The sequence below is a fragment of the Hemicordylus capensis genome, chromosome 7 (assembly GCF_027244095.1).
Source record: "Hemicordylus capensis ecotype Gifberg chromosome 7, rHemCap1.1.pri, whole genome shotgun sequence".
In the NCBI taxonomy this organism is placed as follows: Eukaryota; Metazoa; Chordata; class Lepidosauria; order Squamata; family Cordylidae; genus Hemicordylus; species Hemicordylus capensis.
Window position 1 is genome coordinate 20,790,791 of NC_069663.1, and position 18,207 is coordinate 20,808,997.

Genomic DNA, 18,207 nt, shown 5'->3' on the forward strand with positions numbered 1-18,207 from the left:
GGAGGTGTATCAATGGCTCCTAGTCTGAGTGGCTATTGGCTACCTCCAGGTTCAAAGGCAGGATGCCTCCGAATACCAGTTGCAGGGGAGTAACAGCAGGAGAGGAGGCATGCCTTCCCTTCTTGCCTGTGGTCTTCCCAGAGGACTCCTGTGGGAAACCACGTGCTGGACTAGATAGGCCTTGGTGGTCCTGCCCTTTCAGGGTTCTTCTTATGACGTCAGGATGACGGCTGTATTTGGAGTCCTGCCGGGGAGATGCTGCATTTATAGCCTTGTACAATAAATCTGTAATGCTTGCTGCCATCAGAGCAGTTTGCGAAGTTGGAATTCCATAGTCAAATTTCAACAGATAACACAAGGTGTTGGGAGTACTGGCACAGACCGGTGCAGTAAACTATGCCTTATGTGGACTTTGGAACTGTAAACACTGCCGAAAAATCAGACTTGGTGGAAGGCAGTCATGGGAGCTGAGTTTACAGGGCTAGAGTCCAGGCCAGACTAGATGTGAAACGGGGCTTTATCTTATTTACATTATTTATACCCTGCCTCTCCAGCACCTTGCTGCTCAGCGCAGCTTACAGGAAAACCTTAAAACGGATGGTGTACAATACAATAAAAGGCAATAAAGCACAACATAACATAATAAAACCCAATTGTGCTGCAATTTCCTTTAAAAACCCAGCTGTGCTGTGGGTAGGATTTGAATCAAGGCCACAATTCAAGGGTCATGCCGCTGTGTTAATTACCCAGTTCAAATAATCCAGGGTACAGGGGTGGCCCTTTCATGAGGTGAGGCAATCACCTCAGGTGGCAGGCTTTTGGGTCACCAGGAGGGTGGCAAAATGCCCACCATCTTAGAAAGTGTGCATGGCCTGCTGGGAAATGTAGTCTTTCCCAGGGCTTTCCTCACAGAGCTGTGCAGAATGTTTGGCTTCGATTGAAGCTTTGTATGGGCCCAATAAACAATTCGTCAGGGAGCCCCACTTGAGGTTGATGGAAATTGCCACCGGCTCCCAGGCTTTGCAGTGAAGAGCACTGACCTAAGATGAAGGGGGAAGAAACTGGAGATAAACCTTTCTGGGTTGTAGGATTCTGTGGCTGGCACGCTCTCTCTGGAAAGGCTAAACTGATGCCAAGTTAAGGAGGTCATTCATACAATTAAAAAATTGTGTTCTATCTGGGGTTTGGAGCTGTGTGTGCTCCCAGGTTTTGGTTGTGTGGAAGCTAGGTAGGAGGAAAACCTGGGTAGAAGTGATTGGGTGGAAGCAACGTAGGAGGAAAAGCTACCCAGGTTTTCCTCCTTCCTTGCTTCCACACAATCACTTCTCCCCAGGTTTTCCTCCTACCTTGCTTCCCCACAACCAAAGCACACACAACTCCCAAACCCAGGTAGAAAAGAGTTTCTGATTGTGTGAATGACCTCACTAAGGCTCTACATGCGATCAGTGTGCAGGGCCGAAAGGAGTTCAGCGGGGAGAGCGGGTTTGACCCACTCTCCCCACTGATGATCACTTACCCCTCCTCGGGTGGGCAGATCACCCGTCCAGACGACGGGTGGCTTGACTCCGGTGCTCCCACGCCCAGCTGCGGCTTGCCCAGTAACTCCGGGGGTCGGGCAAAGGGAAGCACTGCCATGTGGTGCAGTACCCCCCGGAGCCCCAGTAATGCACCGTGCAAGTGTACGGCGCATTCCTGGGATCCCCCCTCCCCAAGTGTGCCTGCTGCGGCTGTCACTCTGTTAACCTCATTTAAGGGGGAGGATATTTAGGCCGGCTTGCTGCCGTGGAACCTCCAGCTTCGCCCATGAGCCTGGTGGTTCTTACAAGCAAGCCAAACCAGGCTAAGGCAGCCCAGCCCGCTTCTATTCGCTCTTGAGAATAGCTTCACTGTCTTTTCAACCCCCGGGCTATGCAGAAACCATATTGGTTTTCTCAGACCTTTTAGTGTCAACTTGGAACATCTGTGTTTTCTCTGCTGCTTAATTGTTTGAGGATGCATTTTTTTTCCATTTTATTATTTGTTTTGCAAACTGCTCTGAAAATATTTGTTCAAGGTGGGTTGTTAACCTACAAACCAACCATCTGAAGACAGGGAAATTCCACCAAGGGCTCATTTTGCCAGTGTGGAACCCAGCTGGATAGAAAACGAAATTTCATAAAAAATGATGTGAGGAGAAGCACTTGCAAGAGAGAATCAAGAGGCAAGAAAAGGGTTAAACACCCTCATTTTTGACGGCCAATTCTCCCCTGCAAATGTGCCCCCATTCCTGCATTAGTATTACAAGGGAACATGGAGTTGGGATCCCTCTGTTTCTGTTGTAATATCTAGTTATGCTGCCTGAGTTCCAAATTATGGCCTTGGGAGACACAACTTCCTCCTTAGGAAGAGGAGCCTAAAGGGGTTTGGGTGCTTGAATGAGGGGTGTTCCCTTTATGGGGCAAAGTGAGGTGGTTACCTCAGGTGGCAGATGTTTCGGGCTCCAGCAGGGTGGCAAAATACTCCATTGGAGCAGCTCTTCCATTGCAGCAGCTCATCTGACCCTTGCAAGCTCTTTGGGGAGTGTGAGGAGGAGATAAATGGTTGCCTTCTCCTCCTCACACTCCTTGCAAAGCTTGCAAGAAAGACGACAAGAGACGGTTGGCAACCTTCCCTCCATTCCCACTCACAATGTCATTTTTCAGAGCTCTTAAAAGTTTTTCAGAGCCTTGCATGGGGCAAGGCAGCATTTGACACCTTGGAGCCATTTACACGATCGGGCGGGCAGGTGAGGGGGACGGCTGGTCCAACTCACCTCCCCCCGCCGGCCGATGATTGCTGAAATGTTGCTGGGAGTGCGCAGGACCTCAGATGACCTGCGCTGCATGGTGCAGCACGGAGCTTCAGAAGATGGGAAGTGCCGTTCTGGCCTCCGGATATCCCACAATGCACCACACGACATGTGTGGTGCTTTGGGGGATTCCCCCAGGAGATGGGCACTCTAGGCGCCCGTCTCTGTGTCCTCTGGGGCTGATTGCAGCCCCAGCGAACACATGATCCCAGATTAAAAAGCTGGGCTAGGAAGCATTGTCTCCATGGGGTCGGGCCCAGTTCTGGTGGTTCTCATGCACAGCTTGGCCCAGGTTGAGCTTCCCTAGCCTGGGTTAGGGTGCACATAAGCCTCAGATACTGCAGTACTTCAGGCTACCCCCGGCTTGAACACTCAGCCTCCCCCTGACCTGAACATCTTCTGCTGTCATCTGAAAAGAGAAGCAGGAAATGTCAGCATTTCAGTTTCTTGGATATTCCATGCTGGGAAAGCCCCTGAACACGTTCTATCATGCTGGTCAGATTGCTGATGCAATTAGGTTTTGCTTCCCTCTATTACAACCCGCAATTTATCTGTTGTTTTGTTATATTATGACTAACTTTGCCCTGACCTGTGCTGGACAGTGCTTATAGAGGGAATGTTTTTCAAACATACAGAGGGAGGAATCTACCCACAATCCACCTTGGTAACCAGCCAATTCACAGTCGCAGGACTGGCATGGGGGGTGTCATGGCATTGGTGGCCCACTGTCAGCAGGGGTCGTGTCAAATTTTTGCCCTGGTTGGTACCCCACCTTCTTTTTTTCTCTTGAATTTATTTCTGAAATGTTTCTGTATAGAAATTCAATTAAGCACAGCTTACAAAAAAGCATTTCAATTTTTTTTTTAAAAAAAGAACCCCATGAAACAAAAACCATAAAAACAATCTCACTGTAAAGAGCAGCAGATAAAAATAGACACCCTCGACGAAATGTGTTCTGAAAGGCTTCCAAAATAGATCAGTCAGTTTTTTGAAGCTGTCTCTGAAGAAATTCTGTTTGAGCAGGGGCGTAACAAGGTTGGAGTGGAGCCCCCACCGGCTCATGAAGTAAAGAAATCTTAAATGAGGCTGAATAGTGGTAACAAAAAGCATCTATATCTATATCTATAATCTATATCTATATCTATATCTATCTATCCACACACGTACCACAACAGAACATCATCCTAAATTATTTTCAAAAAGGTTTTGTAAATTGTGGGCGATGCAAGTCATTTAATGGTACTAGAGAAAGACATGCTGCTGTTCTGGTAGCTCCAGGTCTTCACACTCACATTGATTTCAGAAGATGAATACAACTGAAGGAAGCCCAGGAGTGTGTGTGTGTGTTTGTGTGCGGCTAGGGGAGTCAGTCATATGACTTGCCTCTGGGGGGGCCCCCAAGGCAGTGGGCCCCCAGACAACTGTCTCCCCTTGCCCTTTGATAATTGTGCCCCTGTGTTTGAGTGCCAGTGTGGTATAGTGGTTAGAGTGTTGGACTCAGACTGCGGAGAACAAAGTTCAAATCCCCATTCAGCCATGAACCTCCCTGGCCAACTCTGGGTCAGTCACCTATTTCTCAACTTAACCTAGCTCACAGGGCTAGGGACATAGGAAACTTCTACTGATCTGAATCAAAACAAACTGAGTGAGACCATTGGTCCATCTAGCTTCAGTACTGGCTACACAGACTGGCAGCAATACAAGGATACCATTGCTGATGGTATTAAAAGCTGCCAAAAAAAAATCCAAAAGGATCAACAGAGTCACACTCCCTCTCTCAGTACCCAATTGGTGATCACCCTTAGGCTGACCAAGGTAGTCTCAACCCCATAGCCCTCCTGAAAGCCAGTTTGAAATGCATCTAGATAATCCATATCCTCCAAGACTGCCTGGAGCTGAGAGGCCACCACCCTGTCAATCACCATGCTCAAGCATGGGAAATTGGAGACAGGACTCTAATTGGTTAACTCTGAGGGAGTTAGGTTTCTTCAAGTAAGGTTTAATAATGCCCCCGTGGCATTCTGCCGTCCCTCAGAGAAACATTTATAATATGTACCAGATCAGTGTTCTCTCCAATTTTTTTCATCTGTGTGCAGAATGAGTTTTGTTCTGGGCGGCAGTATCAAGGCAGTGTGTGCGTATGTGCATTCTGAGTGGGGCCTTCTTGATTAAACCTGAGGGGGATCTAAAACTAACTGAGTGGACATCAAAACACTTCTGAGCATGCGCATGTGCAGACACTTTAGAGGGAACACTGTACCAGACCCCCTCTGATAGTAATATTGGCAGATGAAATGAGCCACATTGGGTAAGGGTCAAGAGAACAGGCGATAGGACACACAGTCCAAACAGTTTGCCCACATCCTCAGGAGTCACCAATTGAAAGTGATCCAATCTGATCCCCTAAGAGTTGCTGCTGGACATCTCCCTAACAGACTCTGCAATCAACGTGGAATCCAGTTCGGCCCGAACACGAGAATCCAGTTTGGCCCGAACACGAGAGATTTTATCGGCAAAAAAGGTATTCAAAATGTCACGGCGGGTGCTCAAAGGTTCCACATTTGAGTTCAAGGGGAATTGAAAGCTGGCACATTATTCTGTTATTGTTCCTGCTTGTCATGAAAGAACAAGGAAGACATACATTCAGGTAAAGCTCAGGTTGCTTTCAGCGCCTCTCCCTTGCAGTCTTAAGATGGCGGGTACGGTACACTCTTTGAAATCCTTTTTCATATAAAGTCCTCTGTAACCATGGGGGTTGGGGAAGAGCAGACAGGGTGGGAGGTACCTTTAACACTTGATAAAAGCGGCCTCCACTGCCTGGCATCCTGTGAGGCCGACCAGCTGGCCAACGAGCATGTGTGGCAGCCGTCCGAGCTGTCAGCATGGCAAATTTACCATTGCGCATGTGCATTGGCCGGCTGGGCAGTGGTGGAGCACATGGAGGACCAGCTGCAGGGGATGCTGGGTAGCAGGAACTTTTACTGAGCATTAAAAGTATACTCGGCCTTCTGCTCTGCTCCCTGCCCCAGCTTCTACCAGCCACGTCTGCCCTGTTATTTCTCGGGTTTTGATGCCCTATGCTTTGTCTATGAAGTGGGCACATTGGGACCTTGGCAGTTGCTGAAGGGAGCCTTGTGCTGATCCTGGTTCTGCTTTTCAACCCTCTCACTCATCCTCATGAGGAACGCTTGCTAGTGCAATATGCCTAGATCAGCATTTCATGGTGGGGTGTATTTTAAAGAGAGATAATGAAATGGATGGCTTCTCTTGACTAAATAATGCTGGGAACTTGTTTCCACCCCTGTATCTCTCTCACTTGTGCTCACCCGTCCCCCACTTTCAAAGAGAAAAGGCTCACGAAATCACCGTGTCCATACAAAACAGATTTGCAGCACATGGGAGGGCTCCCTATGAATGGGGCTATTTTCCTTTTCAGATCTTCCACCATTTCATGTTCAAGATGTTGGCCACACAAAGGATAGGCATAGGGCAGGGAAGTTGCAAGAAGCAGAAAGTAGGCTCCGTCAGTTCTACACTGAACAGCTTTTTAAATTTTTCCATCAGAAATAGAAGAGATTTCATATTTTCCATCCGAGATACAAGATAACAAGCAGGCTTGGGGCAATGTGGATATTAAATGTGCCGGGTAATTTAAATATTCAAATGATTAATCCAAAGTAGAGATGATCACCTCAGGGCAGTTCAGGGCTTGAGGGCTGCGGAGAAGAAGGAGATTGCCCCCTTGGGCCCAACCACCACTCCTGATTCTCAGCTGAAGGGATGTAAGAGTCATATTTTGCCTTTTATTATAATATTGCAATATTAAAATGAAAATTATAATATCACTTAATTTTTAAAAATTCTTTTAAACAATTATTATCATGAAGCATTTTTATGTGCCACTTTTCAACATGAGTTCTCAAAGAGGTTTGTAGGGGGGTGGGGGGTGGGAAAGAAAAAAGGAAAAAAGAGGGTTCCCCGTTCCTAAAGGAACTCTCTAAAAAGAAAGACAAGATCAGAAAAAACTCCTGGAGGGATACAAGGGAGTTGCTTTCCCGCTGCTAAATATAAAAGAGACACCCCTTGAAAAAGTGCCCCTTTGCTCTGTTAACACAGGGCCAGGCCTGAGAAAGATTGTGACTTTTTACCAATGGGGAGTACTAGAGCAGAACAGTCGAATTATCTTGGAAACACAGCTGATAATATTGATGCTACCCAGCAATCAAATGGACCAGTTTTTGACTCCAGGTAACCTTTGGTGTCAATCAATTTGCCTGCCCCTGTTCTCTTGCTTCAGTTGACCATGTTTGGGTAACATAGAGCTGGACCACACATAACGTTCATCACTTGATGCTCATGGGTCATTGCAGATCTATCATAGGCAGTACCTTCGGATCACCTGTTGTCGCCTTCAACGCAGCATTACACAGTCTATACATTCGACTGCTGGTCGTCAAGCCAAGTGGAATGGAAAGGTGTTGCATATGCCTGTGTGAACTGGCCCCAAGTGTGTCTTTTCATGAAATGGCTCCTAGAAAGAATGGCTTCAGAATGGGACTTCTCCAGTGGGGTGTACAAAGGGAGGGCTTGTATCATATGGCTATTGTATGGCCATCCCTAGGGGCGTCTGTATACGTTAGTAAGTATCACCATTAAGGTGATATACAGAATCAGGATCACAATCCCCAACCCAAGGGCTGTGTGGTTGAAGATGCGTGACATCCTTGAGTTGCGCTGAGCAGAAGCAATATTTCCACTGAGGTTGGCTTCTCGGGTCTAGTGAGAAAGAGGGATAAGCAACAGATCAGTGAAGAAACACAACTAAGAGAACTCTCCGACATACTGAAGTGGGTGGTTTTGAGCCACTGGGGAACAGGTTTCCTTGTGTTGACTGACAAAGAGTCCTTTTGTTCTGGCCTCTCATACCCTTACTTGTAATATCACATGATTTGGAGTGCAGCCTACCATAGCAAAACAAGACTAGTGCTAGACTGCATTCTCTGGTCCAGGTTTGGGCAACCTTGACTCTCTAGCTGTTGTTGAACTACAACTCCCAGCGTCCTCAGCTGTAATACGTTGTGCTTAGGGCTGATGGGGTAGTAAGCAAGAACCGCTGGAGAGCCAAAGATTGCCTACTCCTGCCCTGGTGACACTCAAGCTATCCATGATGGTAGCTAGGGACATGCTCGAATTGAATTTTTCGATTTGAATCAAATTCAAATACAATTCTAATCTAATTTTGAAAATTTATTTTGAATTCAAATCAAATTTGAAAATTCATTTCAAATTCAAAGAGTTTCTGTTTTAGAGTCTTTTTTAACCAATCAGGGGATCCGAATGGTTTTAAAAAGGTGCCCAATGGCCCTTGAATTGAATTCAAACTGAATTTCAAAAATTTGATTCAAATTCGAACCTAATTGCCCTTTTAAAGGGTGATTTGATTCAAATCCGAATCTTTCAAATCAGCCAGATTTGAGTCAAATCAATTCAAATTTGAATCAATTTGCTCATCCCTAATGGCAGCTTGAGTCTCTTTCACTGTATAGTCTGTTCCAAAAATCACATGCAAACTTACATTTTAATTCTGTCATTCCAAGGAATTCAGGGTGGTTCTCTACCCCATTCCCTTGTGTTCTCAAATCAACCCTGTTGTGATTGGCCCAAAGTGGCCCAATGAGCTTGATGACTGAGCAGCGATTTGGACCCAGCTCATAGTTGCAAAGTATTGGCATGGAGGAAACTGTTGTGGGTTACCTTAAGATAGCTGGAGGACTTTTTAGACTGCTTCCCAAAAGGAGATCACCATTTCTGCATGTGCTTTCATGTGTTCCCCTCTATTTACTTTTGTGTTTACAGTCCAATGCAAACTGAATCCAAGGCACATGGGATGGGGTCCTTGGGGACCCCAACAAGGCTACTTCTCCCCCGCTGATAGGAACATAGCAAACTACCTTCTACCAAGTCAGACCATAGGTCCATCTAGCTCAGTATTGTCTACCCAGACTGGCAGAGGCTTCTCCAAGGTTACAGGCAGGAATCTCTCTCAGCCCTATCTTGGAGAAGCCAGGGAGGGAACTTGAAACCTTCTGCTCTTCCTAGAGCAACTCCATCCCTTAAGGGGAATATCTTACAGTGCTCACACTTCTAGTCTCCCATTCATATGCAACCAGGGTGGACCCTGCTTAGCTAAGGGACAAATCATGCTTGCTACCACGAGACCAGCTCTCCTCTCCAGCTAGTTTCAAAATGGTGGCCACTCAAGCTATAGATGCAAAAAAGGGGAAACCAGAGTCACACCATGCTGTGAAATTGTTTATTTCAGCCCAACACCTATCGGCCAAAGCCTTCTTCAGGGGCAAAACATTTTCCATTGGAATCCTGTCATACAAAACCAACCTCTCCACAAACAGGTAAAAACCTTCTTGGACTAGCCAAAACTCCTTAAGCAGACTTGCTGTTCTGTTCCTCCCAGAAAGTAGCTCAGGAGTAGAGCATCTGCTTTGCAGGCAGAACGTCTCAGCTTCAATCTCTGGCACTACCAGATGGGGCTAAATAATATCTAACTGAAAATCTGGAATGCTACGGCAGTTACTGTAAACAATAGTGAGCTAGATAGCCCAGCATTGTATAAAGCAGCTTCCTACATAAGTTACGTCTTCAAAGTCAGCACAGACCTTCACAACACCCATCTCCTGCTCTCTGCCTTGGACTCTGCCTACCCTTGTTCCCCTAATGGGCCCCCTTCCTTATATGCGTTCAGTGCACCCCGCACAATTCATGATCTGTAGGACGTGACACCAGGGCCTGATATTATGAGGATCAGAGAAGAAATTGTGGGGGGTCCTTAATGAAATCCACAGGTCTCACTCCGACACTCTCAATCTCAACCAGATCAGCAGGTCCTCTCTGTAGCTTCCCAAAAACTGTTGCTGGAGGTGGGGCAGCAGAAAGGGACAAGGGCTCCATGCTCCCTCTGCTCCATCTATAAACACCGCCCCCCCCACTCACCTGTATAGAGTAGACCAGGGCTGCGATCCCCAAGGGCAGGCAACAGCAAAGCATGGTGAAGATGGAGTAGCCCAGGTAATCCGGTTCATTGACGGGCTGCGTGATGAAGACCGCCTGCATAGGTTGTGTGATGATTGGGCCATGGCCATATCCTGCACCGGGCTGGCCATACTGCTGGTATTGCGGTGCCATCGGTGGAGTTGCCCCATAGCCCATGGGACCTGGCTGTGGCTGTTCAGCAAGCATTTTCTTGCTGGGATTTGGTTCATCTTCAGACAGATTCTCAGAATAAGGTGGAGGGTTCTGAGTGGGAAACGGAGCGGTTGGGTAACTCATCATGAAGGTCTGTCTCTCCTCTTTTGTTTCCCCCTCTTTGCAGTTCTGCTGTCTCTCCCTGCCACGTTTTCAGGCCCTTTCTGGCTTAGACTGAATGCCTGGCGGGTCTTCTGTCCTCTGTTTTCCTCTCAGCACTTCCTCTTACTTTTCTCGCCTTGTAGTGGGCCAACCGCTCAGCTCCTTTAGATCAACAGCACTGTGTCTGGACGCCTAGAAGAATGAAAGTGTGGGTGGAGAGAGGAATTAGGCAATGAGTGATCTGGAGAGGCAGTGTACTTTCCACACCCTCTAAAGTTTTATAAGTGAAAACAAGGAAACGCTAACTTCCTTGCAAACTTGGCAAAGAGGCACCTTTTAACATGGTGATTCTCTTTATTGAGCAGGGGGAGAGTAACTGGCCCGATCCACCCCCAGCACAGTACCTCCAGTGACTGTTGCTGGTGTCTGTCTTATGTTTCTTTTTAGATTGTGAGCCCTTTGGGGACAGGGATCCCTCTTATTTATTTGTTATTTCTCTCTGTAAACAGCCCTGAACCATTTTTGGAAGGGCGGTATAGAAATCGAATAAATAATAAATAATAATGATGCTCAGATACTTTTAATGCTGCTACTGACATGATCCCCAAAGATCACTTGGTGTGCAAGAAAAACCCAACGTTTTGTCATTTTATTCGCTTCTGTTATCACAGGCTTCATTGGTTTAGTTAATTGTCATAATCGGAGGTGGTGCCTGAAGTGGTTGCAAACCAACAGTTAAAGGAGGAACTTTAATTCTTTAATTTCAACGGATTGTGGCCGGGGATGAGGGGGGCTGTAATTCAACAACAGCAGCAGTGCCAAAGGTTGGATACCCCTGTGCTATAGCAGGCCTGACAGATGCCTGTCAGCCTCTGTCTGAAAACTTGGAGCGAAAGAGAGTCCACCCTCCCTTCCTGAGGCAGACAGTTCCTCTGTTAACAAATCCCTCCTCATGACTAGGCTGAATCTGCTTCCTTGTCATTTCAACCTGACACCAAATGCAGAAACTGTAGCTCTACAAGCCTGGGTCACTGTTGAGGCTGCCGCAGATGCTTAAGGCAAACTCGATGCTGTAAAAAACAGTTGGTTGTGCAAGCAGCACTTCCAGAGATTTCTCCATTTGCAACGGGGGGTGGGGGAGTGCAGAAGTTCTGATTGCACTGTAGGAATCCACAGCAGCTCTGTGCCTCATTTTAGTCATCAGTTCCAGCCTTGCTCTCTGGGGCAACAGAGAACCAATCTACCACCACAACAAATATTTATATATCACTTTCCCACAAAGGTTCTCAAAGTGGTTTGCATCAGTCAATCTATCAATCAACAGACGGACAAACAAACAAACTGCCCACTCAACAGGGTTGTCAGAGGGGTCTTTGCTCTGTGTGCCAACATGGAGAGAGGCTAAATTGCTGTATATGCAGGACAGGGCCTTCTCTGTTGTTGCCCCCCAGGCTCTGGAATGCTCTCCTTGTGAATGTCCGCTCTTTGACACCTGTGGCTGATTTTAAAACAACAACAAAAGGCCTTTTTATTTGTTCAGGCTTTTAATCCTTAGGGGTCTCTCAGCTTTTCTCTTCTGTGGGTGAGTGGAGGGGAGGGTGTGTGTGAGTGAGTGGAGAGGAGGGGGTGAGTGAGTGCAGTGAAGGGGAGGGGTGAGTGAGTTGAGGGGAGGGCGTGAGTAAGTGGATGGGAGATGAGGGGGTGGGTGAGTGGAGGGGAGGGGTGGGTGAAGGGGAGGGGTGAGTGGAGGGGAGGGGTGTGTAAGTGAAGGGGGAGAGTGAGTGGAGGGAAGGGGGTGAGTGAGTGGAAGGGAGGGGAGGGGGTGAATGTGGGGGGCGTACCAAGGTTGGAGCGGGCCCAGAGAAGACATTTTAAAATGGGTCCCTCGCTGCCTCCTCTCCTTCTCCTGGGCCCATGTCTCTGCTGCAGAAGAATATTAAGGGCACGGGTAATATAGTGTAGCAGATTAACAGACAACCCAAACTGCCATCTGAATCCACTCCAAGGTGTATGGATCAAATGATGGGGGGTTGTTCTCAAACCCAACAAAACAATCTGCAAAATATGGGAAAGGCAACTTGCTGCTTTTTTAGTATACTGGCTTTTCACAGTAGAGGTTTTACATGGTAACATATCATGTCCTAAATTTAACCTAATTTAACATCCAAACAATCCTGCAAACAAAACAAGTGCTTGCATGTGGTTCTTTCAGAGTTTTCCCAATCTAGGGTAGTCACCAAGTGACTCAGTTTGAAAGCCTTGACCCTTATTTCAAAACACAACCCCTTCACTTGAGGCTTTGTGCTGATATGCAATCCTGTGTACACTGGGAAGTTAAGCATCTTTCCCCCCTCCGCACACACACACGGGTTCTTGAGGGCACAAGCACCAACTGAACTCACAAGAATGTAATAATATAAAACTAGTATATTCATGAAAATATGCGTTAGCAGAAATATTTCAACACACAACTTAACATCCTGCATAATTCCCTATCCACTCCCCGCTCTGTCTCTAAAGGATCCAATATTTAAACAACTGCATTTGCAAGAATAAAGAGATGTTAAAAACAAACAAACAAGGTAATGGGTTTTTTGAGGGGGGTTGGGGAGACCTTTGAATTTTTGTTGTTTTTTAATGCAACTTGGGGGCTGGGTGGGAAAGAGACCCACCATTCACAAAAGCAGGTAAGAAGTCCCTTGCACCTCTCTCTCCTGGCTTGCACTCTTTCCCTCAGCATAGCTGAGAGGAGTGTTTGGAAGTAAGGCATTTCCCCCCCTCTCCCAGTTCCCTCCTGCTGCCTTTGCTTTTTCAGGACATTTGCAGAGTTCCGGAGTTTTGCAAGCACAGAACACAGACACTGGACAAAAACATGAAACAAACACACACAGACAGACCCGATCTCCACGAGGGTGCTCCATTCTCCATGCCCACATACACATGAAACTCCTCCCCTTCCCCCTTTGACGAGAGACAGTTTGCAAACTGAACTCCAAGCTCCACACTTTGCAAAAAAACAAAAATGGGGTGGGAATCCCTAATCTGTGTTAAATGTGGTGTACGTTTGTCTGTTAGGGATCATGGGGCTGTAGTTCTGTAAAAGACAAGAGCACATATTTTGCATGCAGAAGGGGGTTCCCAGGTTCAATCCATGGCATCGTCAGATAGGGTTGGGATAGGGCCCCTGAAATTCTGGCTGGGCAGAATTTGACCAGTAGGTGGCCATCGGTCTCTTAAGGGAAAGCATCCAAAGTAAGGTAATACCTTTATTGGGACCAGCTAAAATATCAGAAGCAAATGTTGAAGTTATCTTTTTCAGGCTGAATGTTAAAGAGAGACAAGGACAAGCCCCAAATCCTGGTGTTAGGCGTGAGATGGCGTACAGGAGGTTAAGACTGATAGGGCTTAAGTCGAAAGAACTCTGAGTTTTTGGTTTGTTAGTGCTGGACGTAGATTCAACCAACTGCTAGATTTTATATTAAAGTGGGGTTTTTCTTTGTCCCAGTGCCTCCTGTGTACTGAGATCTGTTCTGCACCTAGTAGAAGGTGAAGGAGAGGAAGGCAGTGAGGGGCCCATTTTACAATCCCATCTCTGGGCCCACTCCAACCTTGGTACACCCCTGAAGTAATGCCAGCAGTATGTTTCATTTCCCAACAGCAGGGCATAAAGAAGCAGAAAGTGTGTTGAACGCAGCCCTCACCTCCTGTCCTGTTTTTTATTAAATCTCAACTGCACTGGTGTCATGGACAGATATGCATTTGGAATGATCTAGCCTGCTTGACATGAGTGCAGCCATCTTTGTTTCGACCTTCAGCCAAAACGTGTGGAGTCCTTGTATTTGGGGAACGTTTATTTGACATTCCTGCTGTGCCGATACCAGTGCGATTCAGAACCTGCATTCTTATGCCTGATACTTTGGAGCTGTTTGCCTTGACAGAGAGATTGGAGAAAGTCTAAACGATCCTGTTATGGAATGGTGGGTGATGCTTGCTTTGAGCAGTGGAAAATTACTGATACTTGGACATTTTGGCTAGGGAGCAGGGAAGTGAATGAGAGTGAACCTTTATCTAGACAGTTTTATGGTGACGGAAGGCAGAGGCTTTGGGGACATCATCCTTCATGCTTTCTGTTTGTGTAAATTCTCAACTGTGTTGGGCTGATTGGAAGGAATGTGCTCATCTTGGAGGAATCCAAGTGGGGAGAGGGAGAGAGGGAGGGGGAAGGAGAGGGGGAGGGAGAGAGAGAGAGAGAAGGGGAGGGGGAGGGAGGTATTTCTTTTAATTAGGCCTACAGTGGAATAGACATTATATTTTTATTATATTTAATAGACGTTATGAATATAATAGACATTATATTTTTATGGACATAATCATGGACATAAAGAGAGCCAGCATAGCATAGTGTTGGACTAGGACTGGGAAGATCCAAGTCTCCGAGGCGTCTCCAATCACGATCCGCTAACGTCAGGAAGCGAGGAGAAAACAGAAGCAGGTCAGTACATCTGAAACGCACGATTTAGAGGAAATATGCCAGCATGGTGTAATGGTTAGAGTGTCGGACTAGGACCGGGAAGACCTGAGTTCAAATCCCCATTCGGCCATGAGACTCACTGGGTGACTCTGGGCCTGTCATGTATCTCTCAACCTAACCTACCACACAGGGTTGTTGTGAGGATAAATATAACCATGTACACTGCTCTGAGCTCATAGGAACATAGGAAGCTGCCATATACTGAGTCAGCCCATTGGTCCATCTAGCTTAGTATTGTCTCAGTATTGGCAGTGGCTTCTCCAAGGTTGCAGACAGGCATCTCTCTCAGCCCTGCCTTGGAGATGCTGCCAGGGAGGGAACTTGGAACCTTTTGATGTTCTTCCCAGAGCAGCTCCATCCCCTGAGGTGAATACTTTACAGTGCTCACACATGGAGTCTCCCATCCATATGCAATCAGGGCAGACCCTGCTTAGCTAAAGGGACAAGTCATGCTTGCAACCACAAGACCAGCTCTCCTCCCCAGCTCCTCAGAGGAAGAGCGGGATATAAATGTTATATATATATATATATATATATATATATATATATATATATATATATAGTTTGAATTCTTAAACAAGCCTATAAGCTTGTATTTGTTTTTGCTCCATTTGGAATTCCAATTAGGGTGAGCTCCTTTTGTACGTAACTTAATAATTTTGCATTTCCCCACTGATTTTAACAAGCTTATATGTAGACGATAAAGGCTTTTGATAAAGATCAAAAGGAAAAGAGTCCACGACCCTATATTTTGTCCATACTATGCCTCCGTACTGTCACAGTACTGATAGTTTCAAGGCAAGGGGTATTGATTGGGATAAAATATGTTCCTGGCGAGTTTTACACCTTATTTGACAGAGTCTCTTTCACAGCATATGGGGAAGGGATCTAGGGTATCCTCATGGGAGTATCCCGCCCACCATCTTGAAAAAAGATGGTGGCCACTTGAAGTATATGGCCCACCACTTTGGAACTCATGTGTTAATCACCAGTCCAAACCATATTCACAGCAGATAGGAGGGGCTCCCAGGATATGCGGACAGGGAATAATTTCATTAACCTCCCCCCCCGCCCGAAAATAGATGGCAGTCATATATATGATAAGGACCTTCCCTTTATAATACTTTTTGGGGGGAAACACAGAAGAAACCATTCCAATTCCCAAGAATGATAATCAAATACTCTCAAAAGGATTTCATTCTAAACTCTTAGTGTGGCTTGTATGCTGAAAGAAACAGAAACCAGGCTTCTTTCATTCTAATTAGAATGACTTGTTTTATTTTCTCATCAGAAATACAAGATCAAAACAAAACATTTTAGACAATGTCCATATTAAATGTGCCAGATAATTTATACCACATTAAAAAAATATTCAAATAAGTAATTCACAGCTGAATTATGATAAAACTCTTGTTATATTATTGATTACCACTCTTTGGCTATGCCAAGCTTCCATATATCGGGACCACTGTTCCCTCTAACTGGGATTCCCAGATGTTCACTACAGATCCCAGCATCCCCAGCAGCAATGGCCTTTCACTGGGGATTATGGGAGTTGTAGTGAACAACATCTAGGAATCCCTGTTAGCAGGAACACTGGTTGGGACCATCTGATCTAATGCTTTATAGCCCAACCCATCATCTGATGATTCTGTTTTCCATTTGTTCATTAACTCATAGAATGTTAGAGTTGGAAGGCACCTTAGAGATCTTCTATTCCACCCCCCTGCTCAGAGCAGGAAAATGCTACAGTGTTCCTGTCAGAAGGGGTTGTGATTTTTTTTAAAAAATTGTGAAACCCCCCCCCCCCAAACTGAACTGGGGGTGGGGAGGTTCAGGGGAGGCCAACACTGAACATGTCAGGTCTGGTTTGAGTCCAGTACGGAACTGAACTGAACCAGGCAACCCAGTTTTGTGCACACCCCTATGGAGGGCTAGGGCAGGGATTGGTGTGAGAGCTCAGGTATTAGCAACGTGTCTCATTTTCCTCTGTGAAATGTTGGAGTGTATCGAGAGCAGACTGAGGGAAGAAGAGGAGACTTTGGCAGGAAAAGAAAAAGGCCCAGAGGAATGAGAGGAAGAAGAAGAATCAGAGGAAGGACATCTGGGCAAGAGAATGGGCAGAAAGGAGAAGTTCACCTGGTCAGGAACTGCAGATGTGAGGCCGGCTGAAGGCTCACGTGATTTCTAAGCTCATCTCATTATATCAAGTGGAAGTCACCGAGGACAGGTCTATCAATGGCTACTAGTCTGGTGGCTATAGGCTACCTCCAGCCTCAGAGGCAAGATGCTGCTAAATACCAGTTGCAGGGGAGCAACAGCAGGAGAGAGGTCATGCCCTCAGCTCTTGTCTGTGGGCTTCTTAGATGCATCTGGTGGTCTACTGTGCGAAACATGATACTAGACTACATAGGCCTTGGGCATGATCCGGCAGGACTGTTCTTATGTTCTCAAGGTACTGCCACTGGCAGTACTAGATTAGATCAGCTGATACCTTGGAAACCCAGCTGATAATGCAGATTCTTTCCAGCCATCAAATGAGCCAGGTCCCCCTCCCTGCCCCCACCACGTAACCCTTGGTGTCAATCAATTTGCCTTCCCTGTTATCCGGTTTCAGTTGAAAAAGTCTGGTTATCGTAGAGCTGACCATGCATTATGTTCACCACTTGATGTTCATGGGCTATCATGGATATATCATAGGCAGAAGCGTTGGACCACACGCCGTCACCTTGAATGCAATGTCACCCAGTTCATACATTCAGCTGCTGGTTATCAAACCAAGTGGGGTGAAATCAAGCGACGTGCTTGCCTGTGTGAACCAGCCCAGAGTGTATTCCATCATGGAATGGTTCCAAGGACAGCTTCAGGACGGAACTTCTCAAACGGGGAGCATGAGCAAAGGATTTGGAGCTTGTATCCTTAGGTACCTGGCATGTTGGCAGAAAGAATCAGTAGATCGACGACACTAAGGCGATCCAGATAATCATGATCACAAGCCCCAGCCCGAGTGTGGTGTGGGCCAGGATGAGTGTCATTCTGGAGTTCCTCTTCGCAGCCTCGAGGTTTCCTGTCCTATTGGATTCTTGGGTCTGATGAGGAAGAGGGAGAACCCACAGATCAGTGAAGAAAAACAACCGAGAAACCTCTCTGGCATGCAGAAGTGGGTAGTTCTGAGTTCTCTTTGTGTTGGCTGCCAAGAATTCTTCTGTCTTGGCCTCTCATGCCCTTACCAGTAATCACACCACTTGGAATGTAGCCTAGCATATCAAAGCAAAACTAATGCTAGAATCAGGGGTAGGCAATCTAGAATCAGGGGTAGCCAATCTAGAATCAGGGGCAGGCAATCCTTGGCACTCCAGCGGTTGTTATATACCGCCCAATATCGAAATCTCTTCATGGTGGTTTCTATTTCTATACCGCCCATCCATTTTTGAAATCGAATGAATGAATGAACCCTACAGAGCCCTGTAGTTGCCTTTGGTAGAAT

The 18,207-nt window shown here is 46.5% G+C and overlaps 1 protein-coding gene across 1 annotated transcript; it reads right to left on the reverse strand.

Moving 5' to 3' along the window:
• Positions 1 to 6,610: 6,610 nt before the first annotated feature.
• On the reverse strand, positions 6,611 to 13,185 carry LOC128333261 (cysteine-rich and transmembrane domain-containing protein 1-like). The gene is made up of 3 exons (XM_053268533.1): positions 13,087 to 13,185; positions 9,836 to 10,381; positions 6,611 to 7,603 (listed from the first exon to the last, which is right to left on the reverse strand). The coding sequence occupies exons 2-3, from the start codon at positions 10,172 to 10,174 to the stop codon at positions 7,445 to 7,447; spliced, it is 498 nt and encodes a 165-aa protein (XP_053124508.1). The 5' UTR covers positions 10,175 to 10,381; positions 13,087 to 13,185; the 3' UTR covers positions 6,611 to 7,444.
• Between the last annotated feature and the right edge of the window lie 5,022 nt (positions 13,186 to 18,207).